The 26,426-nt window shown below is 42.0% G+C and overlaps 1 protein-coding gene across 1 annotated transcript; it reads left to right on the top strand.

Moving 5' to 3' along the window:
- The first annotated feature begins 20,358 nt into the window (after positions 1-20,358).
- Positions 20,359-21,814, top strand: LOC117447069 (E3 ubiquitin/ISG15 ligase TRIM25-like). The gene has a single exon (XM_034083659.2). It carries the CDS (start codon positions 20,359-20,361, stop codon positions 21,619-21,621), a length of 1,263 nt encoding a protein of 420 aa, XP_033939550.1. The 3' UTR covers positions 21,622-21,814.
- The last annotated feature ends 4,612 nt before the right edge of the window (positions 21,815-26,426 follow it).

Genomic DNA, 26,426 nt, shown 5'->3' with positions numbered 1-26,426 from the left:
TGATACCAGCGGGTGAGGTCCTGCACTTCCAACGTCAGCGGCTTATAGGAAAAAGAGCCCTTTAGGTATTGTGCTTTGTTCACGTTTTTGTTTTGGTCTGATGTGTGCGAAGGATTTGACTGGGTATACATACATACATACAGTAGGGGTTGCTATCATACCAGAAAGTTCAGGAGAACATTTATAGTTTAGTTTATAGTGAGTTGCTACCTACTAAAATGCAACTCGCACATCAGACCAACACAAAATAATGTAAACAAAGCACAATACTGAAGAGCTGTTCTGACAGATATTTCTGATTAATGAGATCTAGAGTGCTGTTACGCTCAAAAAACGTGTCAGAGTAGCACAACATATGTTTTATTGGTATTCATGTCAAACTCAAGATTTGTAGTGATTCTTATAGCTATTTGGGAAGGAATTCATATTCAATGAAAAAAAGCTTAATCTTCAACATAACCTGCCGTTACAACCTCAACTTTAGATCAAAAGAGCAGAGATCCAGTGGCGGCCGGCCCATAGGGCCGCCGCCCGACCTCTTCCCACATACAATATAAAATATTAAATAAAAAAATATATATTTAAAAAATATATATATTTTATATTTTTATTTTTAATGAACAATGTAAATATCATACAATTGGTATCAGTAAAATGTATAATCTACAATAAAATGTCGTTTAAAAATTGTGTTACGATGTCTAAAGTTACTGATAGTCACATGTTTCCTGCCTGGCCTTGCCCGTGGCATTAGTTTGTTATTACCGGGCGCAGTGCAAGGAGCCCCCGAGCCAAACAGCAACAACCAGCACGTTGCAAAAGTCTCAATAGTAAACTGTGCGGCTGAAACATAATTTCAGCCAATCGGCGGCGTCAAATATTTTGGTCACGAGGGCGCTCACGTTGGCACCCACGTTGGCGCCCACGTTGGCGCTTACGTTGCTTACGTGCGTTGACGTGAGTTGACGTGAGTTGTTTTTTAGACTCGTGAGTGACCAAGGTGACGCAGTAGTTGGATGAGAATGGCTTCGTGTGCAGGTGGAGTCGCCGGACCTCGGTCCGCACCCAATTCCGTGCAAGAGCTACTCTCCAATCCTTTCGAAAGGAGAAGTTTGGGAGATAAATTGATACTTAAAGACCTTGGACCGGACCAACCCGATTTGTATATATCGCAGCAAGCTCGTGAAAAAGACAAACGTATCAACGAGGCTTCTCACGTAGCTGGTACACCAGAAAGGCATGGCTAGCTGGATGCAAACAGGTAAATGCTATCTTTTGTTTCCCATGCTTGCTCTTCAAACAGCCGGGGACAGATACGATCTGTTCAGAAACTAGACAAAAGTTAAACAAGTACAAACCACAGACTGCCTGTGTCATGGAGAATACAGTCGCTGGTTTATTTATGTCTGTATAGGCCGTTGTTGTGAGTGTGGACGGTCGGAGCATATATAACGTTAGCTTAGCCAAGCTCCATTTAGAAAACACGCATTTTAAAAGGGTTTTTCGCCTGCCGTCTGTCTGCAGACTTGTCAAAGCATTAATTCATCGTTTTTACTAACCGGTATCAGTATGTTGTTAATTCGGCATCATTTTGAAATGTGTATTACAATTAAATCACGGTCAAATATGTTCATCTTGTTGTAGTTGTATCCCCCTTGCCAGCGATTCTCTCTCTAGTTTAGCATGCTCAGCCCGACTCAGTCTGGTTGTTCCTGGCCCTAGAACCACGATTTTATGGGGCCAGAAAAACTGTGAATTAGGACCCGCTAGCCGGTACTAGGCCAAGTGGAAACGTAACCAAAAACGGGCCCCGCACGGCTCGGCACTATCTGTTTCATGGCGAATACAGTCGCTGGTTTATTTATGTCTGTAGGCCGTTGTTATGAGTGTGGAGTGAGCATATACAATGTTAGCTTAGCCTGGTCGACCCAAACTCCATTCAGAAAACAAGCATTCTAAAAGGGTGTTTCTCTGCCGTCTGTCTGCAGACTTGTCAAAGCATTAATTCATGGTTTTTACTAACCGGTATCAGTATGTTGTTACTTCGGCATCATTTTGAAACGTGTATTACAATTTAATCACCGTAAAATATGTTCATGTTGTTGTAGTTGTAGCTCCCGAGCCAGCGCTTCTTGTTTGAATGATGCGAGTAAACACAGCTGGCAGCCGCGGTGAAACTCGAGTGACTAGAGCAGGGGTACTCAAATACAGTGGCGAGCCGTGCCTTTTATACCTAGGCCCTCTGACCCCCCCTTCCCTCGAAAGAAAATAAAACATATTACGTCACAGCGTATACTTCAGCGGAATATCAAAACAGCGGCCCGGGGTGCAAAACGCGTCAATGACAGCGACCCTCTACCACACAAAACACCATTTATATAAACACCTATCATGACAGGGCACCCACAGCCAAGTAACAATTACAAATGAATGAAGTCGGCACGGCGGCCCACATTGAAAATGACTTAGGCCTACCTTTGATGATAAATCACTGAAACACAAAGTCCATCCTCCTGTCCTTTTGGATGAAGCACTTGCGGGTCATGAAGCTGATCCTTTGCCACTCCAGTTTATCATTGGAACTCAATCTTGAAAATTACTCGGTTAATAATTTCGCAACGATGTCATCATCACTATCACTGAAGTGAGCCATCATGAACGAACTTATGCTAATCATAAATCTATCGATTAGATTTATGATTCGAAAATAATAAAAGTAGGGTAGACATGTGGATATTATCCGGCTGAACACAACGTGCATTTATCTAACAGGTTCGTTTTCCACAGACCTTATTTCGAGCTATTTTCCAAAATCCTCTGAAGAAATCCCACTGCTTTCTGTCGAGGGAATCCGAGCGCAGCTTACTTCCGGGTTTTAGGACGCGTCACTGCACCACTTGCATAGACCTCACAGTGGGCGGAACTTGTCATAAAGTCCACGAAAATAAAGCCCGCCCATTTAGAGGGAAGATATGATTGGTCAATTGTACTGTCATTTGACATTACTCTCTCGTTGAGTTACTATAGCTGGCCCTCTGTGAATGTAGAGAGGGACCAACAAGCTCTCCCGTCTTCACAGAACTCGCAGAGACGGCATTTAACCCTTCACATTCCAACAGAAACAGAACAGGCAGATTCGAAGGATTTATTTCTTTGGAAATATTATTTTAAATACAATTAAATCAAGTTATTTTTGGTAAAACTAATGAAAAATGTGACAACAAAAAAAAAAAAAAAAAAAATATGATGTAATTTTTTTAATGTTTTCAAATATTATTGTTTAGAATATCTTAGGCCCTCACAGAGGGCCTAGAGGGCCCTGACGGCTCGCCACTGCTCAAATACAAATCTTAAAGGTCCAAAATAAATGTTTCAATAAGACAAAGGTCCGTTTATTACGGCCATTTAAACTTTTAATCAATTGCAACAACATTCTTAACACGAGGTTGCAAAAACAAAAATAATCTGTATGCAGCAGTTTTCATTGTTATTGTGTCTGTGCTTGATCCCTCAGAGTCGCAGTGTAAGAGCTGCACAGTTATGAATAAAGGCAGCTGCACCCTCTTTCATTCAGCATTCCCATTATTGCTTTATAAATGTCTTGCCCCCTTGTGTCCACTGAGGTTCGTAAGGCCCAACACATCTTCAACAAACTCCCCCTTTGCCTCATCATAAAAACTCACAAACACCAGCACTGAGCATTGTCAGTGGACTCACCCACAGCTAAGGAAATGCACTGTGCATTTTCTATTCCATCACAAAGCTGATTAATCAAATCACCAGCCAGTATTTATGTTCTTCTGGTTGCTGTGGAATCTGAGGGGGATTTGCTTGATCTGACCTGTTATTTCCTCTTTGTGTTTGCCTTCAACATGGTCTCCGTTACTTCAGTCATGCATTCTTTGTACTTTATACTAGTTATTATCCAGTGGAGAGTCCTTACCTACTAACCTAGTTAAATGAAAGTGGTTACTTTTTTTTGGCTGGGCAGTGTAGTTTTACACACCGTGGGCAGACCCCCTCAAAGAAAAAAATATATTTACACACGTAAGGTCATCATCTTAATAGTTTTGTCTGCTCATCCGTGAGCAGAGCATCAAGTTGACGTGTATTACAGCTGAATGCGGCGATTACCATTTTGTTTAGCAAAACGCCTCACAAGCGTATTACGGCTCGTCCACACAGCGACGCGCGTTGACGCTTGCCGGCGGGCGTGTCTGACACTCGACCAACAACCAATCACATGAATCTCCCGCCCCTGACACACAAGCAGCGGTTTGATTGGCTAGAGCTTGTACTGGCATATGATTTCATTGGCTGACGCTTCTGCCGAGGCGTCAAAAGTTGAACATTGCTCAACTTTTGAAGCGAGCAACGCCAGCAACGCCAGCAACGCCAGCAACGCTGGCGTTGGAAGTGAATGGGCAGAAGCGTTGGAAGCTTCAACGCACGCCGCTGTGTGGACGGGCCGTTAAGATCAACAGCTTTAGTGCGTTTTGGTTCAATGCTGAGTGCAGCCAAACTGACAGTCTCTTCTCTGTCAGACCGCAAATACCTCATTCCTTCAGTGCTTGGGTCCGAATGCTTCTCGTTTTGCGTCGTCCCGTTCAAATGAAATCGCCACCAATCATATGTCCACGATCGCGCCAGGACCGGGGGAGGGGTTACATGACGTGCATCTTGTGCTGCATTCACTTGCACTCGGAGATTAGAGACTTTCTCTCATAAATGTCCGATGAGCCACAACTTTTCTTTCAAAACAAAGCTGCCAACTGGGGTGGCAGCTGGGGTGGCAAGGCCTATTTTTTGGGTGTCAGTTACCTCCCCCGGTAGGTGAAACTAGGCTACTAGCTACAGTACAGGTGGAACTAGATGAGCTTTAACTCTCGCTCTGAATTTTCTTTTTTTAAACTCTCGCTCTGACTCAGACAGGTTGAAAGAGACGAGACACACATTTTTCCCACCCGCCCTACTGTGCCTCTGATTCGCAGACTGTTTGGGGGAAAAAACGCTGACGGGATGCTGAATGTGATTGGACCAATGCGTTGACAGACACACACAGACAGTGGAACAGGACATGCAGAGCGCTGGTTGCAGGCTTTGGACATAGCGGATCAGTTAATGTTAGCTAACGTCAGTCACATCACAACATTGTAAGGTTAGCTATCATATATCAGGCTATAACTAAAGTAATATTGATAATATAGTAACGTTACTGGCAGGACTGTTGATACTGATCAATAACAGAAACTAAAGCGCAAGTATCAGCCGTATCTCGCTTTACCTAATGCAACTCCACACTACGTCTTACGGTGCTGTGTACCGGAGGGGAGAGAGAGAGCAGCAAAGGGGGGAGAGAGATGTAATACGGTTTCCTGATAAATGTTTTGTGTGATAGGCCTCAGCTGTGGAGAGTATGTGCTGCAGGGTGGTGGATGCACCTTGCACAACGCACCCAGGAACGAAAGCTAGCTCCGGTCCTTTTCCTGTTACTCGATGTCCTGACAGGATCGAGTTTGTGCAACTCGAGCTCACCATGATTAAAAATCGTGAAATGCAATGTAAAATTACCGACAAAATACCAGCTCACTAAATCACAACCGCTCAAACCAACTACAAACTACTACCACGGATTGGGCAGAGAAGGAGTCCGAGAAAGTTGCTCCCCCATGTGACGTAATATGACGCGTTTGACGTTTAAAAAAAGCAGTTTTTAGTAGCAGAGCTCAAAACGGCTCCTTTCCCTCTGAATTCCTGCCCTTATGTCTTGTAAAACATATCAAATCCTGCATTCACTTTTTTGATTGTAATTTTCAGGCAAGGTTAAGCATAAATCTATTTTAAAAAACTGCAACTTGCTCTTTAAGGATCCCACACCTTCTTAAATATCAAATTCAAAGAACTTTCAAGGCAGGCCCAATTCCCTAAAATGCCGGCATTGTTCGAGGCACAGTCAAGGTTAATTACTGTTAAGAGAACTAGCAGGCTTTACAGAAACTCACACACAACAATTAAAAAAGAGAGGCTTTTATGTGTGAACACTTCTCAACTGTGCTGTGTTAGTGATGAGTATGTGGTCCCTTGCCTTCTCTAACACGGCACAGCAAAAGGGGTAAAGAGATTATCAAAATGACTTACCGTACTTTTCGGACTATAAGCCGCGACTTTTTTCCCCATTTTTTTTGTACAGCTAACGGCCACTCGGGAACCTCCTAAATCTATGGATTTTACAGGTAAAATTAACCACCTTTAACTCTACGGGCTCTATGACCGGTCCGCGCCCACCAGCTCTTAGCGGCGGGCTCCAGCAGGAAAAGCTGGAGGCCGGAAAAGAGTGAGACAGGTCGCGCGCCAAAGTAAAAGTGGAACCGAGAGACAGAACGAGAGCAAGACAGACGGACAATTTAGCTGCTGCGGTTTATATGCAGGTGCGCTTTATAGTCCGAAAAGTACGGTACATTTGTCATGTCTATTTCAAAAAATATTCAAGGATAATGTAATGTAATGAAATGAAATAACATTTTGCAGTATAGACACCATTTTGCTTGGTAATATACACCAACTTTGCACTCAACTTTCAGTCCTCCCCACTGCATCTTGGAGGTATGCATGCATAGAGGCTTGCATATTGTGGCAGATCAATGAGCATACATTTTCCTTTGAACATTGTCACATCAAAGATCTGTTTCCTGCCCCGCACTCGTCTTTTCAGGCTGTTACGGTCTCCGCCTTCTATCTGCTTGTTAATCTGTCTGTGAGTGTTTTCAGCTGTGTGTGTTATATGTAAATGAGCTGTGCGGTTGCCCTCACGTCATTGGCTGCCATCTCCTGGTCCGCCCCGAAGATTGGGGCCCGAAGCACTCCAATCCATGCTCACATCCAGCGCGCACCTGGAGACTACAACAAAGCCTGTGACTGAGGATCTCTCTGGAGGCTCTGCTGTGAGAGCGGATGCCTCTCGATAATTGCACTCGTTTGTGTGTAAATCGGTTTGACAGTGGTTCACTTGTGTGGTATCGTTTAGATTAGTAGCCGTGTGACTGTTGTACTTAACTTCAGCTGTGTTTCCTTACAGCTTCCTTATTTTAGACTGTACCACTTTGACAGTGAGGGTTTTAGTTACTATTTAGTTTATCTATTTCTTTGTATGTAAACGGGCTCCTTTTGTTAGAGTCCTTCCTTTGTTTGTCCTTTTAGTTACGACGGCGCCCTTTTGGCCCTTTTTGTTTGTTCATGCTGTGTGCCTTCCATTTTGTTTCACCTTGCTTTATAATAAAACTACTTAACTATTACCAATTCCATTCTGGTGTATGTTAATCTCCTCCACCCTAGAGGGGGACCAACCTGGTCTCACCAGAATGCGTGACTCCACCACGACTCCTTAACACCGCATTGCGTGGTGGACTCACGAACTTTGTTACAATTACGTGTCTGCACCACGCAAACAACCCCAATGTAAAGTGAATGAGGCTCCTTTGTCGTGGTGCACACACGCATTTCTACAACGTCCTGCAGTGAGCTTTTATTCTATAAAACGTTTTTAAAATCTACTTTATAGCTTATGAAGCTCAGCACAAGTTCAGACAGGAAGACCTAACACTCCGTATTGCTCGTCATGGCAATACTCGCTCCCTCCACTGGATGACAGGGAGCGCCACTCCTTAGCCAACATATCACTTCCCTCCATTCACAAGCCTAATTATCGCACCTGTTAATCCCTCTATATATGCTCTCCCCTTTTCTATCAGCTGTCTTCCAGGTGTCAACGTGCAAGCAGCAGCAGGGCTTCGTCCCAGCTCCAGGCATTATTCATCAGCTCCGCAGTCTTGCGGATTAAGCTACAGACGGCGTTCCCCAGTTCGGCTAGCGGGTCCAGCCGGCCGCCCCGCAAACCCGGACGCGGGAGGAAAAGACAAAGAAATCGGGCTCCACGGAAGTTCCTCCGGGCTTAATGGAAATGGGCTTCTTCACGCAAACAATTGACGCACGCCTTCAGTCTCTCGAGAGGGCATCACTGGCTCAAATGCGGCGCTTCCGGCTTCACGCGGAACGGTCCTCATCGCAGGCGAAGCTTTACCCATTCTGGCTTCAACCACAACCCCTCCTGCAGGCAGGCAGGCAGGGGTTAAGCTACATCCCATTGAAATTACTTCCTCCTGCGCCTCACCTCTAAAACAGGCGTCAGGGTAGCGCTGGCAAAAGGCAGTTGCAACAAATTCACGAGATGTTTTGTTATATTGTTATGACATTAGGGTCATGCAGAGCGAGATCGCTACCCCTTTAAGAGAGGGGCGTGACGCGTGCATGTGTGCGTGGGTATGGTAGAGCGAGCGAGCGGGATACATGTTTTCTAGAAGTAAACAAGGCAGCAGAAAAAGGATAGGTCTGTGATCTTGCGAATCTATCTCGCGAAACAGAAGAGCTAAATAAATGCAACGACCTCCCAAGAAGAGCTCGCCTCTCTCCAGTCTTTCCGATAAAATGGGTTATTGAACCCGAAGCGTGTTGCTTCTGCTGGGAGACGACAGAGAGTCAATCCCCCCCTGTTTCCACGACTACGGTCTGGGAGCCGACAGGAAATTCAACACTATACATTTCTACTTTAGTTAAGGTGAGTTCCAGGCAGTGTTGGGTGTAACGTGTTACAGTATGGAGTTACAGTAACGTATTACTTGCGTACGAAGAACGTAATGCATTACTAATGCAGTTCGGGTAATTACTACCCATTACAATGCTCAGTAACTAACGCAGTTTCAAGTTTCAACACAATATTACCTGAAATGAATGGTGTTTCGTAGGGCTTCTTCTCCTCAACGACAAGTCGCTGCACATTATCCTGGTTATGACACGACCAGATACTAAATTAATTAGGAATTCACTCCCAATATTAATTTAATGATTATTGACTAAATGATCGTATTTTTCTCTTTTTCTTCCCCAAAAAATAAGAAAAAAAAAAAAAAGTTCCGTTTCTCGGTGCACCAACGGCTGATTCTGCTACAACAACATCTCCTCGGCAGTAGGGGTGCAACAACTAATCGTCTTAATCGATCAAAATTGATTACCAAATTAGTTTCCAACTTATTCAGTCGTCGATTCATTGGTGATGTCATCACGTGTGTTTTACGCGCCGTTAAACTCCAACGTATTGGTCTTTTATCGGTACCGGAGACATCTATAATAGGCTATATGTCATGTATATTGCTAAAAAACGAAAATCGCAACGATTCCCCGTTCTGCCCTTATAAATCCATGATCAAATTCTGCATCTTAGACCTTTCATTAATCCTCTCTCACCACTATTTCTTATTTCAGGGGATATTCCCTTAACTCAACGCCAGTTCAATCATTACTTAAAGCAAGTTCTCATTAGATCCGGCTTATCACCCCAATTATTCTCGGGGCATTCGTTCAGGATAGGCGCAGCTACCTCCGCTGCTAATCAAGGCGTCTCATCCTCATCCCTGCAACAACTCGGACGATGGTCCTCCTCTGCCTTCACATCCTACATCCGCCCGGACATCAGTGCCGTGCTGGCTATCCAAAGGTCCCTCAAACACTAAAAGATGGTAAATATAACTATAACTGGTGTGGTAACACGTCAGCATGTATACGTGTCTACGGTTCCGTATCTGTCAGGCTATGACTCCGGATCTGCGTATGCTAATCCTGCAAGTGCAGGTTGCGGACGTGGGTCCGCGTCACGTTTAACCCTGCGGGCGCAGGTTGCGGACACATGTCAGCGCTTAGGTTTAACCCTGCGGGTGCAGGTTGCGGACACAGGTCCGCGCTTAGGTTTAACCCTGCGGGCGCAGGTTGCGGACACAGGTCCGCGCTTAGGTTTAACCCTGCGGGGGCAGGGTTAAACCAGTGGGCCCGCGCATGTCTAACCCCGCAGCCCGGAAGCGATTCCGGCGCTCATCATGTCCCCATGTTAATCTCTCTTTTCATCCATAGATTACTATTATTACATTACATTGCATTTAGCTGACGCTTTTATCCAAAACGACTTACAATAAGTACATTCGACCAGGAAGACACAACCTTGAGGAAAACAGAATCATATAAGAACATCAGGTTTCAAAGAGCCAATCGTTTCAAGTGCTGCTCAACTGGCTATAGATAAGCCAGTCCTTTATTAGTATATAAGTGCTCTGTTAGCAGTTCTTTGTTAGTCATTCTATCGCTCGAAGTGGAGTCGAAAGAGATGAGTTTTCAGTCTGCGCAGCCAGCCGCAAGGTAAGGAATGCTCACAGCTCCGTACTTCATACTTCACTTCTTTTGGGGGTTCATCAGAGCGGTTCTTTCCCTCCTGAATGATCATCCTGCAAACCCAGGGCCTAATCGCCAAAACATCATTACAGTTACTTATCGTAATACGTCAATCACTATTCCCGCATATCATGTGTCCCGGTAATAAACATGTACTCATACATCACGTCTCTCCTGATTGAAATGTAGCTCAGCGTAAGTTAAATCAGGAAGACAACATCATCTGCTAACCCCTTTAAATCTGCTCTCCCCTTCCTCCCACCATCCTCACTCAGATGATGGAAGACAATCTTAATCACTCAATCAGTTTATCAGCATCTATGACTCATCCTGGCGCACTTAACTGCTATTAAGCTATACTATATCGTGGGTCATGTCTCAGCATTTAACTAAATGTACGTCTTTTCTGCGTGCATTCTGCACTTCATTCATATTCTCGGGTTTGCTCACTTGGCTCGCATCAATCCAGGCTATGATATTCATGCATTACTGTACTCCAGCTAACAGCTCGTGCTTACTTATTTACATCTCCCTCTTCGCCCGGACATCGGCTCGTGCTGCAATCTAATAGCTCTTCAGTTTACCGATGGTAAATAATGCATAACTGGTTGTGGCGTCTTAATAGCATATCAGGGCTTTCGTTCAGATGGGCGCAGCCACCTCTGCTGCAATCAGGCATTTCTCCCTCATCCCTGCAACTCGGGCGGTGGTCCTCCTCCGCCTTCACATCCCACATTCGCCGGACATCAGCGCGTGCTGGCTATCCAAGGTCTCTCAAACACTAAAAAAAATGGTAATTATGCCTATACTGGTGGTGGTGGTTTCATAGCACGTCAGCATACGTGTCACTGTGTTCATGTTTAACCCTGTACGTCAGGTCGTGACCTCCGGGTCCGTGTTCATGTTTAACCCTGCACGTCAGGTCGTGACCTCCGGGTCCGTGTTCATGTTTAACCCTGCACGTCAGGTTGTGACCTCCGGGTCTGTGTTCATGTTTAACCCTGCACGTCAGGTTGTGACCTCCGGGTCTGTGTTCATGTTTAATATTATTGCCCGTACGGCCGGGATGCCCCGTACGGCCAGGAAGGACGCCTGGGAGGCATCAGTACGTCTAAATTCCCACATGTATTAACCTCTCATTTTCATCCATAGATTTCCACTGCATCCCACAAGGTAAGATGTCTTCACGTTCAGTACTTCATACTTCACTTCTTTTGGGGGTTCATCGGAAACGGTTCTTTCCCTTCCCGAATGATGTCCTACAAAACCTGGGCCTAGTCGCCAAAACACATTTCATTCACTTGTTATAAACTGTCATCATTATGTTTCATTTATATAATGTGACCGATAATAAACATGTATTTCATACATCACGTCTCTCCTGATTGAAATGAAGCTGAGCGCAAGTTCAGACAGGAAGACCTAACACTCCGTATTTCTCGTCATGGCAATACTCGCTCCCTCCACTGGATGACAGGGAGCGCCACTCCTTAGCCAACATATCACTTCCCTCCATTCACAAGCCTAATTATCGCACCTGTTAAACCCTCTATATATGCTCTCCCCTTTGCTATCAGCTGTCTTCCAGGCGTCAACGCGCAACCCTCCTCCACCCCTTCGCCTCCTGCTTCCAACTCAGGGCCAAGCTCAACCTTCTCCCTTCCAACCGGACCTAACCACTTATCACCACCACCAGGTCTAGACCCAGGGGGGTTCATCGGAAACGGTTATTTCCCTTCCTGAATGATGTCCTACAAAACCTGGGCCTAGTCGCCAAAACACATTTCATTCACTTGTTATAAACTGTTATCATTATGTTTCATTTATATAATGTGACTGATAATAAACATGTATTCCATACATCACGTCTCTCCTGATTGAAATAGTAACTCACGGGAGGCTTCTTTTATTTTATTTGTATTCATAATAATTTTAATTTTTCGTCAGAATGTATAATGGTGCATTAGTTACGAATTGTTGTTCTCAAAAAACAGTGCATTGTGTGTAATACAACTGGGATTTTTATTAAATTAGTTAGTTTTTAAGGAAGGCCAGAGCTTCAGCTGTGTCCAATAGATTGTTCCCTTTAGTTAACGTTATTTAAAAGAACATTATATTCCGATTTGATCATGTCCCCTTTATTGTATTACGGAGAGCAATGTGAGCATCCATTCCCATTGGATAACGGAGGATTTTACCCCGGAAGTAAGTATTCTCTGTCGATTGATTTTACAGTGCTATCTGCACTACTCATCAACTAAAAAATACCAGATTATCCTTGTTGATTACACAACATTGGTTGGTTTAAATTGTGTGCAATGCTTTCGGAATTTTCCCCTTCGATTCGGAGAAACAAATATGTGTTCAGTTTAGGATGGCCGAAGACACTACAATACCCAGAATCCTCAGCTATCGTTTGGGACTACACCATGTGCTTTGCTTGACAAAGCCCGTGGTTTGTCCTCAAGCTCTGTGATTGGATGTTGGATCTTGAAGTTTACGCTGAGCGACAAACAGCATTTTGAAATGGAATGAAACCCATCGACGGCACACTATTCAAAACCGGAATCGACGGAATCCCCCCCCCCCCCCTGAGGTCACAGGCTCCTCCAACGGTGCAACACAATAAAACAGATAAAAAAATAGTGTAAGTCAATACAAAAAGAAAAATAGTAACATAGTAAAAAGTGAAATAGTGCAATAAGAGTCTATACAAGGGATTGGAATATATGATATATTAGACAAATCATTTCTAAGTAGCAGCCAGATGAATGTTATAGATGTTATTTCAAAGTTCAGGTGTTTAATAGTCTTATGGCCTGTGGGATGAAGCTGTCCCTGAGTCTGGTGGTTTTAGTCCGGATGTAAGATAAGATAAGATAAGATGGTACTTTATTGATTCCAATTTGGGACATTGTTTTTGTTGCAGCAGCATAAAAGACAAGGCATTTTACAATAAAACAAAACCACAAATAAACAAGAATAGAAAGAAAATAAAAGAAAATAGAAAATATACGTGTTGAAATAGAAAACATACATGTAGATATTATATATGCAAATATACATATTCAAAAATATATGACAAATTGTCATATATGTTTGTCATATATTCCATTGTCATTGACAATGGAATATGGAATATCAAATATTGAACAGATTATATATGTGTAAAATGTACAGCGAGGTTGTATTAGAGAAACTATGGAGCAGAGAGTTCTCTTCCAGCCAGAGGTGATTTACTGTACAGAGTTATTGCAGTGGGCAGGAATGTGTTCCTGTATCGGTCCTTGTGACAGCGGAGCTGCAGCAGTCTGTTGGAGAAGGAGCTCCGTTGACTGTCCAGCTGCAGGTGGAGAGGATGGGTGGGGTTATCCATCATGGACAACAGCCTGTTCAGTGTCCTCCTCTCCACTACAGCTTCAAAGGGGTCCAGCTTGATGCCAATGACAGACCCAGCTTTCCTGATCAGTTTATTGATCCTGCTGGTGTCACCGGCTCTGATGCCCCCCCCCCCCCCCCCCAGCAGACCGCAGCAAAGAAGAGTGCACTGGCCACAACAGACTAGAAGATCTCCAGCATCTTGCTGCACACATGGAAGGATCTCAGCTTCCTCAGAAAATAGAGTCTGCTCATCCCCTTCTTGTACACAGCGTCAGTGTTGATCCTCCAGTTCAGCCCATTGTCTAAGTGCACTCCCAGGTGCTATAGTCCTCCACAACAGCCACATCCTCTCCTAGAATGCGGCTGTTGTGCCAGACGGCAGCAGACAGAACAGTTTGTGGCTGGGGTGATGGGGGTCTTTTATAATCCTGAGGGATTTCTTTAAGGTTAACCTGGTATTTGTACTCCACTACATTTATTTTAGTTACTTTACAGATTCTGATTAATGATGTGAAATATAAACAACCCTCAAAGCAGACTTTAGTTACACCTGAGTACAATTCAGGGAAGGTGATTGTCAAGTGCCAACAATCAGGAGAGATATTTGATTGGAGGACTGGCTTATCTAAAGCCAGTTGAGTAGCACTTGAAATGTTTTGGCTCTATGAAGCCTGATGTACTTTATGATTCTGTTTTCTTCAATGTTGTATTTTGTTGGTCGAACGCAGTTATTGTAAGTCGCTTTGGATAAAAGCATCAGCTAAATGCAATGTAATGTAATGTAATGATTGTTGGTGCTTGAGAAGACTAAATATGTATCTGCAGATCCCTATAAAGTATATACATTACTCGTTATTCTCTACAAATAGTTAATTAAAAACTGTATATAATTGCTATTTTGGACATCCCTTTTCAAGATTTCAATATTACTCTAAACGTGTAATAACGTGCTTTAACCAGTAGGAGGTTTGGGTTAAAAAGCTGTCCAGTTTACAGTGTTAACAAAATAAAATATACTGCTGTTTCTGGTTTAGTTTACGACGGATATATTTAGTTATTGTTTTGATATTTGTAACACAAAAGCGATGGAAAAAACCCACAGCAACACAGAAAAGATGGTATTAACATGACCCAGTCGTCTAGTAGTTAATAAAAAACAATAATAACAAAACAAAATATTACTACTAACTTTATTGTGAAATTAAAACAGAACGGTAAAATAATAGTTTCCGGTCTATTCTGAGCCCGATCTCTGTAGATAAATAAATAACTACGATAGATGTGTAATATTTAATGCAGCCAAACCATTTATTACAATGCATTCATGTGATGACTTTCAAAGAGTAAAGCAAGCACTGCTGAATAAAGTATGATTTATCTTTTACGAAACGTTTTTTTTCATATGGAATGCAGTTGGAGGTCAACCAATCACAGAGCTTGAGGCAACGCGGAACAATAGCTGAGGATTCTGGGTAGTGTAGTGTCTTCGGCCATCCTAAACTGAACACATATTTGTTTCTTCGAATCGAAAGGGAAAATTACGAAAGTATTGCACACAATTTAAACCAATCAATGTTGTGTAATCAACAAGGACAATCTGGTGTTTTTTAGTCGATGAGTAGTGCAGATATCACTGTAAAATCAATCGACAGTAAGGGGAATACTTACTTCCGGGTGTAAAATTCTCCGTTATCCAATGGGAATGGACGCTCACATTGCTCTCCGTAATACGATAAAGGGGACATGATCAAATCGGAATATAATGTCTTTTAAAAAACGTTAACTAAAGGGAACAATCTATTGGACACAGCTGAAGCTCTGGCCTTCCTTAAAAACTAACTCATGTAATAAAAATCACAGTTGTATTACACACAATGCACTGTTTTTTGAGAACAAAAATGTGTAACTAATGCACCATAATACATTCTCTGACGAAAAATAAAAATTATTATGAATACAAATAAAATAAAAGAAGCCTCCCGCGAGTTACTACAAGCTATAAAGTAGATTTTAAAAACGTTTTATAGAATAAAAGCTCACTGCGGGACGTTGTAGAAATGCGTGCGTGCACCACGACAAAGGAGCCTCATTCACTTTAGATTGGGGTTGTTTGCGTGGTGCCGACACGTAAATGTAACAAAGTTTGTGACTCCACCACGCAATGCGGTGTTAAGGAGTCGTGGTGGAGTCACGCATTCTGGTGAGATCAGGTTGAGGGGGACGTAACACAGACCAACAACATTTTCTACTTTAATCAATGTACTTTGCGATCTATCATACTCTCTACCAAGAGCAATGTATTTTCTGGTAACTTGTTGCTCTATGACAGTGCTTCTCAAAGTGTGGTCCGCGGACCACTGGTGGTCCGTGAGCGCCCCCTAGTGGTCCGTGAGTATATTGGTAACATTTCACATTTGAAATAAATAAATACATTTAAGTTTTCCGCACTCTCGCAGGAATATCTACGCAATGGAACGAGCTTAAGTTTCACTTTATATTGCATGATAAAGCTCAGGGCAACCCCTCACACATGTTGCCACTTGTTTGTACCATTTGCAGGCGATTTATAATCTGTTCTAGAAAAACGATGTGTTTTGGGATATTTGTGGAGTTAGGTGGTCCGCGAGTGTTTTTTTATTGGTTAAGTGGTCCTTGGTTTGAAAAAGTTTGAGAAACACTGCTCTATGATAATGTCATAGTAAACCGTGATTATGTGTCCATTCTGTAACATAAAGCTATTCCTTTTCACTACTCTAGGTCCCCAATTATTTACAGATTCAGGCAAATTAAGACATAAATGTACGTTAAATGACACATTTTGCTTTCCATAGAGTGTTTCAAATTGTTTGACAAAATCTACAACCAGTTTTTCACATCTTTGTAACTCCTCTGTTGTAATAATGTCCTTGCATAAGAAGAACATGAATGTTAACCAGTGCTGGTAAAATACCTAGGGCAGAATGCCTGTAGCTGAATAATGGTCTACTCTCGAACTGATGGTATCCTTTTATTGTACACCCTTGCATGTATACATTAAGTATCAACGTACCAACATAAGAGCTATGAAAAGAAAGAAAACACAATAATTAGCCGCCATCTCACAGATAAAACATCTCCATTCCTTGCATTTATAAACGTTACATTTCTAATACAAACTAAATAATGCAATTATAGCTCACTATTGCCCATTAACTAACAGAGCAGAACACATGTGGGCTAATATAGCAGTTTTGCTAATTCAAAAGCATGGACTCAAAACTCTGCAACATTACGAAATAACACCACATAATATCAATACACATTAACTAAAGTAATAACAAACCTTGTGCCCCTATCAGCCAGGTGCTAAAAACCCAACGTAACTAATTATTCTATGTTAAGTTCTCCGTCATTCATCCGTCTCCTCCGTTCTCTATTCACTTCCGGCAAAAGTCCCTTCAAAATAAAAATCCGGATCTTATAACTATCAAGACAAAAGTACAAAACTAAAACTTTACCACAGGAAAACATCGGCACACAAATATAACCACCTCTACAAAAGGTTAAACATATTAAAGGTAATTTACAATGCCTTTTAGCACAAAGCTACTGTAAAACAGTAACGAGTTCTGCCATTCACTAGCCTTCCAAAACCTCCTTTGCTGAAGAGATCTGGGAACTCTTGTCACATTGCAAGGAGGCCTAATAAGTAAGAGTCGTTGATCAAGTTCGGTCACTCTAGTCCCAAGATAATATGGTTTCTCGTGGTTTTCACTGTCCAGCCACATACTTGCCATTTGCCGAACCACAACAAGATGTACATTACGCATATGGTCAGGCGGCATACCAGATATGATGTCGAAGTGTGGAACGTTTATAAGACATGTGGGCCCTTTAACCCCCCTCACAGATTTGTTGGTACGCAGAGCCTCCCTTGCATCACTTATGGGTGACGCATGATCCCTTTTCGGAACATCTTTGAATGGGTAGGCCTTAACGGTACCTTTTCCCTTTTGGACTTGTTCACCAGGATGCAGACAGAGGCTGCACCCGTATAGACCATTACACTGTGTCATGTTTTGTGGAATGGGCCTGGCACACATCATAAGAACTGCCACAAGTCTACATTGTTCCAAAACGCTGTTTCTGTTTAACTTGAAGGCCACAGTTGACAACTTCTGACACTCTAGAGTGAACGGCTTTAAAAATGTATTAACATTTGGTTTTTTACTGCCGAACCACAAGCCAAAAAGTAGAACATTTTCTTTGCGTACAGGGTAAGGAAGCTTGTTTACACTACAATTTTGGTTCTCATTGAAACAAAACAAAAATATTTCTATACTGGTTGTTTGGTAAGTTGTTCTGTATATTTATGGACATTCAGCGCCATCTTACCTGTAGCCTTGGTACAGCAGTGGGCTTCGCTTCCGCAAGTTTCTATTTTACCTATTGGCCCGAGGTACTATATAATCCTCTTCAGAGAAACGATCACTGCTAACGCGGAGTTGTAAATGTCCAAGGTTGCAAGCCACTGCTGTTCAACAATATGTTCAAACGTGACGCGTGAAAGCTAAATGATGTGAAAAACACAAGAACTCGCCATCGTTTTAAAAGCAAATCAACAGCAGCGGAATACAGTCTGCAGCACACGTTCTCTGGCGTATGTATACGGAAAATGGAGAGGCGTTTGCTGCTGGCATTCTGAAATGGAAAAAGTAATTAATAAATATGTATCAATAATACATATGCTTATTATATTGTAATAGATTACCTGAAGGAATAGATAGGGAGGTGGGACAAGGGTTCATTCTGTCTGGCTTAGCCTATTATCATACTAAAAGGACTGCATGCACCCCCCAGCCCCTTCCAGGTGTCCCGATGCAACAAGTATCTGAATCCTATTTACATTGAACACTTAAGTCACACAATACTACCTGGCTTAGCCTATTAACATACTAAAAGGACTGCATGAACCCCCCCGCCCCTTCCAGGTGTCCCGATGCAACAAGTATCTGAATCCTATTTACATTGAACACTTAAGTCACACAATACTACCTAACTTAGCCTATTATCATAATAAAAGCAATACCTACACCCACACATGCAGGTCAACCAGTTCAACAAGTCACACAATGCTGTCTGGCTAATGCTAACAGGCTAATTATCATACTAAAAGGGATACATCCAAGTGTCCCAACACATTTCAGAAAGAACTGTTTCTGCCAGAACCAGAGAAGAGTTTTTCTGTAACCAATGAACGGATAAGATACAAGTAGAGTTTACAATATAGCTACAGATTTAATTGCACATACTGCTATCAGAAATAATGTTTTAATGTATTCAATTCTGGTCTTCATTCAAAATCTTAACAGATGACACATTTAGAGCTTAGTTATAGTGAATTAACAAAGACATTATATTTTTCTATTAGTGTTGTATTTCCATATGTGAACATAAGGAGGCAGCCAGGGCCTGTCATTAAAGGAGGCCTGCTGCTGACTCCAGAACCTCTTTGTGGTCTCTGATAGATTTGGTCATTATTCTGCCACCTTGTGTTTAGTATTGCTAAATGTGTGTGTGGTGGGAGGGGGAGGATTTGGGTACGTTTGGGGTTCCCTCGACCTCTCCTCACGTAGGTCAACTCTGTTAGACACACTAGGTTAGTAGATTGTTGCCACCCTGTAGTTGTTTTGTTTCCTTGTTAGTAGAACAGATAGTGAGGGCTTTTTGTTTGAGTTTTGTTATATTCATTTAATTTGGCAACCTCTTCTTTGTCTCCTCACTTAAAGAACATTTGTTTATACATTACTTTATACATTATTTACACATTAATCTATACAAAATGAAATAATCCAATAATTCTATATGATTCTAAAATGGGACATTACGCGCAGCAAGTAGTGGTTGATGCCAATACGTCTCAGTTTATGCTGCTTCAGACTTCTACTGAACTACATTTTAGAAGACAGTATTGTACTTTTTAATCCACTGCATTCATTTCACAGCTTGAAGTTACTACTTATTCAAAATATAAATAAATTATTAAATACACCTTGACAGTTATGTATAGGATAACATATCCAGCAGCAGGACATGAAGTTATTCAAATGAGCTCTACTGTTACTAACTGTGATAACACACATCAATAATCATTATAGTAACCCAGCAACTCAATATTCTGAAAAGGGCCTTTCTGCATAAGGAGTACTTTTACTTTTGGTACTTTAAGTATATTTTGATACCAATGCTTTTGTAACTTGCAACAGACTATTTTTACCCCGTAGTATTTCTACTTTTACTTCAGTAGAATATCTGAGTACTTCTTACACCACTGCTACCATGTGTCTGGAGCCCTGAGCTACAACAGCCTGAATTTAAAAATAATATTTTACAGCTGATGACTGTTTTCAAATGTAGGGCAAGTTGTAAGCGAGGCTCCATTTGTAAATGAAGAAACACTTCAGAGTGTCTGCTCCTCCTCCTGGAATGAGTCAGAGTCTGATGAGCCTTCCCTCTTCGTCCTGCTCTCAGACACAGCCAGCTCCACTCTGTATTTCCTGGCTCCTCCCCTTTAGATCCAGAGGATGGGCGTAACCAACATGTGGGTAAAGTACAAGAGCTGACAGCCTCATTCACTGCTCACACACATGCTGTTCAGATCACAGCTCACATAGTTTCAGCTCTCAGGAAGTGAAGCTCAGACACTCGCTGCCACTGAGAGGGGAAATGGCGCAGAGAGGAGTTCAGCTGGACCGGGAGACCTTCTCTTGCTCCATCTGTCTGGATCTACTGAAGGATCCGGTGACGACTTCCTGTGGACACAGCTACTGCATGAAGTGTATTAAAGCCCACTGGGATAAAGAGGATGAGAAGAAGATCCACAGCTGCCCTCAGTGCAGGCAGAGCTTCACACCGAGGCCTGTCCTGCTGAAGAACACCATGCTAGCAGCTTTAGTGGAGGAGCTGAAGAAGACTGGACTCCAAGCTGCTCCTGCTGATCTCTGCTATGCTGGAGCTGAAGACGTGGGATGTGATTCCTGTACTGGGAGAAAACGGAAAGCCTTGGAGTCCTGTCTGCAGTGTGTGGCCTCATACTGTGAGAGACACCTCCAGCCTCACTATGAATCACCTGCCTTTAAGAAACACAAGCTGATGCAGCCCTCCAAGAAGCTCCTGGAGAGCATGTGCTCTCGTCACGAGGAGGTGAAGAAGATGTTCTGCCGCACTGATCAGCAGTGTATCTGTTATCTCTGCTCTGTGGACGAACACAAAGGCCACGACACAGTTTTGGCTGCAGCGGAAAGGACTGAGAGGCAGAGAGAGCTGGAGGGGAGTCGACAAAACATCCAGCAGAGAATCCAGGACAGAGAGAAGGAGGTGAAGCTGCTTCAGCAGGAGGTGCAGGCCGTCAATGGCTCTGCTGATAAAGCAGTGGAGGACAGTGAGAAGACGTTCACTGAGCTGATCCGTCTCATGGAGAAGAGAAGCTCTGATGTGAAGCAGCAGGTCAGATCCCAGCAGGAAACTGAAGTGAGTCGAGTCAAAGAGCTCCAGGAGAAGCTGGAGCAGGAGATCAGGGAGCTGAAGAGGAGAGACGCTGAGCTGAAGCTGCTGTCTCACACAGAGGATCACACCCAGTTTCTGCTCAACTACCCCTCTCTGTTACCTCTCAGTGAACCTACACACTCATCCAGCATCAACATCCGTCCTCTGAGCTACTTTGAGGACGTGACGGCGGCCCTGTCAGCAGTCAGAGACAAACTACAGGACGTCCTGAGAGAGGAATGGACCAGCGTCTCACCGACTGAAGTGGATGTTTTACCGTCAGCAGCAGAGCCCACCTCCAGAGCTGGGTTCTTAACATATTCACAACAGTTATTACTTTTGTCACAACAACATCAAAACTCCCGTCTCAGGTCCTCTGTCCTCCAGAGTAGGAGTGTACCTGGATCACAGAGCAGGTGTTCTGTCCTTCTACAGCGTCTCTGAAACCATGACTCTCCTCCACAGAGTCCAGACCACATTCACTCAGCCTCTCCATGCTGGAGTTCGGCTTCATGGTTATGGAGCCACAGCTGAGTTGTGTAAACTGAAATAGCCTGAAGTCATTTGAGGAACTCTTGTACTTCTTAAACTCATTGCGTGTCCATCATTGTTGCTGAGAGCTGATTGTTCATGTCTTCACTGCACAGAGATCAGCTGTCAATCAAACATGGGATGTGCTTTAACATCTTCTCATGAGTTGTTCTGTAGATGTTGGAGTTTCTTTAGGCGGCGCTCCTTCCTGTGTCTGTTAGCCATGGAGGCTGTCACTGCTCAGGAGGATTTCTGTTAACCTCAACTGATATTTCTCTGCACGAGAATGTAGACTTTGCTCTAGATATTTGTTGGATATTCTGTTTTTGACTAAGTCTCAATGTGTTGAATGCACAAATGGAAGTTCGAAGGAGGAAAGAAAACACATTAAAAGAAAGTCAAGAAACAGGTTGAGTTTGTAATAAATTGTGTTTCTATTTTAATTTTCAAGATGTGAGATGATGAGTGCCTCATTTCAACCCAGTTTCACGGCATTTCGTGTTCACCAACATGATTTTTAATCTATTGATTCGTGTTCACCAACACGATTTGCCCCTTTTTTTCGTGTTGCACAGCACGATTTTAAAAGCAATGTATTTCTACTGGTAATGTGTTTCGTGCCTGCAGGCTGCAGCACGTCTTTTTCTCCGGTCGGGTCGTGGAAGACCGGAAGCTGTGTGGTTCATAAAAACATGTTCTTACTCAATATCAAGCCACAGTTATTGCTTTTATTTTAAATCGTATAATTTCGGACTTTTGTTGTCGTCTGTGAGGAAAATAAATGGGGCTCAGAGCCTCAGGATACTGAAATCTGTATTTTTTAAATATTTTTTTCCTTCTAATTTGTTATTCTTTTCAAAATAACACACTGTTATTTACTCACCAATAACACACAATTATCCTTGCTTTTATTTATTGGTTTGATTCCATAATCTCGGGCTTTTTTGGCATCCGTCAGGAACTGCATTTCAAAATAAATATAACCGGAAACAGACGTAGGCATTTCGAGGGATTACCCAAGATCCTCAGCTATGGTTTTAAGCTCTCTGATTGGATGTGTTAGCCGCAATGCATGCTGGGAGTTGGTGTTTATATTATATGAAATCCGGAAAACATTTTAAAAGTATAAAATAATACTTAATTCCGAGTGCTCTTGCTTTTCTCTTTGAAAGTCATCACATAACGGCATTGTAATACACGGTTCGGCTGCATTACATATTACAGATATGCCGTAGTTCTTTATTTAGAGAGCCCTGATGAGAAGACCTTTGGAAAAACTGGAAGAAATGGCGCCGAAACTGAATACTTGATGTGGATCATAAATATATCAACAATTAAACGGCATCTTCAATTTCTATTCACACAATACGTCTCCTTGCAGTATCAACACTAATTCGGCCGACTTTTACATTTGATCTAATTCATAGATAGGTTATATTTACACCATAACGGTGCACAGCTGATAGAAAAGGACTGTAGTTTTTAAAGATATTACTGATTTTCTTTGAATGTAAATACTGAGTCTGAAATAGTATAGCAATATGCTGTAAAATGATGTGAAAGCATGCATAAAACTATACATCTTCAGATGTTGTACATACACACTAATAATACAAAGTTGTTATGGCTGTGTGCACCTTGTGTGCACCTCCTAGTGGTTAAAGCACGTTATTGAATTATTGTTTGTATGTGTTATATTTGATTAAAAAAATATTAAGAGTACATACTTTCATAGGGGGAAAGTATAAATATAGAAATATAGAATATAAAAAATCAAGAAGATACTATAAGTGATCTCTACAATAAAACAGTTTAGTGCAGGATGTACAAAGATATTAATAGGAGGAGGTGCAAAACAGAAAAACGGATTAACCTTTATTTAAACATTAAATATTAAGCCTGACAAAGTAATTAACGTCTAATATATTGCTTTCCTGCAATGTTAACTATGTTGAAGCACTTATTTTAACTGATATTATACACATTAATTATACTCTTATGTATGTAGATAGAATAAGAAATGTGCAGAATATGACAGTGTAATGGTGGTGGTACACACATATTGATATATGTCTTGTAATGCACTGTTGAGGAACCTGTGACCCAAGTTTTTCATTAATTGCATAACTACACTGTAGTTGTGTATGATATGTCAATAAACCTTTGAAAATCTTGAAAGGGATGTGCAAAATAGCCATAATATACAGTCTTTAATGAACTATTAGTAGAGAATAACGAGTAATGAATATACTTTATTACTTGTTTCCATTCAGATACATGATACATGTTTAGTCTTCTCAAGCACCAACTATCAAATATCTCTCCTGATTGTTGGCACTTGACAATCACCTTACCTGAATGTCACTCAGGTGTAACTAAAGTCTGATTTAAGGGTTGTTTATATATTTCACATAATTAATCAGAATCTGCAAAGTAACTCAAATAAATGCAGTGGAGTAAAAATACCAGGTTAACCTCTGAATTGTAGTGGAGTAGAATTACAAAGTAGCAATGAGCTGTCATGTGGGTATATATTAATGCTGCGCATTATGGACACAAGTGATTTTCACCCATTTATTAATTATATGTTTTACATTTGATAACACCAATGTGTTTAATAATGGCAACTTCTAATTGTGGGAAAAACGAAAACGTTCAGTAGAGACGTCCCATAGAACATTTTGCGAAACACAATAGCCAGCATGTGTAGTTCTGGGGGGGTGTTCGATTCCAGTTTTGGATAATCTGGCGTGGTTTCGTTCCATTTCACACAGCTGTTTGACGCTCTGCTTAAAGACTGTAGTCCTAAACGATAGCTGGGGATTATGGGTAGTGTAGTGTCTTCGGCCCATCCTAAATTCAGAAATGTTGACAATCGCAATGATGTTCGAAATGTCCCTTATAGGCCTACGTCTGTTTCCGGTTATTTTTATTTTGAAATTCAGTTCCTGACGGACACCAAAAAAGCCAGAGATTATGGAATTAAACCAATAACTAAGAACAAGGATAATTGTGTGTTATTGGTGAGTAAATAACAGTGTGTTATTTTGAAAAGAATAACAAATTAGAAGGAAAGAAATATTTAAAAATACAGATTTCAGTATCCTGAGGCTCTGAGCCCCATTTATTTTCCTCACAGACGGCAACAAAAGTCCGAAATTATACGATTTAAAATAAAATCAATAATTGTGGCTTGATATTGAGTAAGAACATGTTTTTATGAACCACACAGCTTCCGGTCTTCCACGACCCGACCGGAGAAAAAGACGTGCTGCAGCCTGCAGGCACGAAACACGTTACCAGTAGAAATACATTGCTTTTAAAATCGTGCTGTACAACACGAAAAAAAGGGGCAAATCGTGATGGTGAACACGAATCAATAGATTAAAAATCATGTTGGTGAACACGAAATGCCGTGAGACTGGGTTGTTCATTTACATGTCTGTACAAAATAAAATGTTGGGGGTTTTCTTGTTAATAAAAGAGCTAAGAGGACATAAGTGAACATCTCAGTCTTTTGTTTTGTATCTTAACATGAATGATCTATCCTCTCCAGTGAAGCTGCACTAAGTTGAGTTGAATTGTACACACATTACATTACTTGTCAATTATTAGACGCTTTTATCCAAACCGACTTTCAATACTGTGGGCAATCCCCACAGGAGCAATTTGGGGTGAAGTGTCTCAGGGACACAACGACATGCTGGCTGCAGTGGGGTTAGTTAGGTAGTTCTTTTTTTACTGCTACGTCCCCAATAAGCTCTAGGACAAAAATGGAGACGGTAACACACAACAACAAATAACATTGAGAGAGTCGGGGTGAAATCAATCAATCAATGTTTATTTATATAGCCCAATATCACAAATGTTACATTTGTCTCAGTGGTCTTCACAGTGTGTACAGAATATCAGTATGAAAATATGACACCCTCTGTCCTTAGACCCTCACATCATACAAGGAAAAACTTCTGAAGAAAACCCACAGTTTAAAGGGAAAATGGGAGAAACCTCAGGGAGAGCAACAGAGGAGGGATCCCTCTCCCAGGACAGACAGACATGCAATAGATGCCGTGTGTAAATTGAAAAGATAATACATTTGCAACATAGGTAGTCCAAATGTTTGGAAATGCATGTGTGTATAATAGGAAGATGAATCCACGAGGATATCCATCCAGGACCGATGATCCAGGACCACAGCCACGACTCAAGATCCAGCGCTCGCGATCCAAGACACAGGACCGCAGGATCATCCATGACTCCGGATCCCGGCGTATATAGACACCAAAAAGAAAGACATGTGGGGAAGCTGGGTTAATGGGAACATGAGAGTACACAGGTACAGACAGAGAGAAGGAAGAAGTAAGATGTCCCCCGACAAACTAAGCCTATATCAGCAAAACTAGGGGCTGAATCTAATCAGCCCTAACTATAAGCTTTATCAAAAAGGAAGGTCTTAAGCGCACTCTTAAAAACGGATAGGGTGTCTGCCGCCCGAACACAAACTGGAAGCTGATTCCACAAATGTGGAGCTTGATAAGAAAAGGCTCTGGCTCCCATTGTACTTTTAGAGACTCTAGGAACAACCAACAACCCTGCATTCTTGGAACGCAATGCCCTAGTAGACAGTAGGGTATAATGAGTTCTTTAAGGTAAGATGGCGCCTGCCCATTAAGGGCTTTGTAGGCGAGAAGAAGAATTTTAAATTCTATCCTGTGTTC

Source organism: Pseudochaenichthys georgianus, chromosome 5 (assembly GCF_902827115.2).
Source record: "Pseudochaenichthys georgianus chromosome 5, fPseGeo1.2, whole genome shotgun sequence".
In the NCBI taxonomy this organism is placed as follows: domain Eukaryota; kingdom Metazoa; phylum Chordata; class Actinopteri; order Perciformes; family Channichthyidae; genus Pseudochaenichthys; species Pseudochaenichthys georgianus.
The sequence above is the reverse complement of the archived record's forward strand: the minus strand, read 5'-3'. Positions and strand labels throughout refer to the sequence as shown.

Bases quoted from the DNA above. Each gene is read 5' to 3' on its own strand.
- LOC117447069 (XM_034083659.2), top strand. From the start codon at position 20,359: ATGGCGCAGAGAGGAGTTCAGCTGGACCGGGAGACCTTCTCTTGCTCC.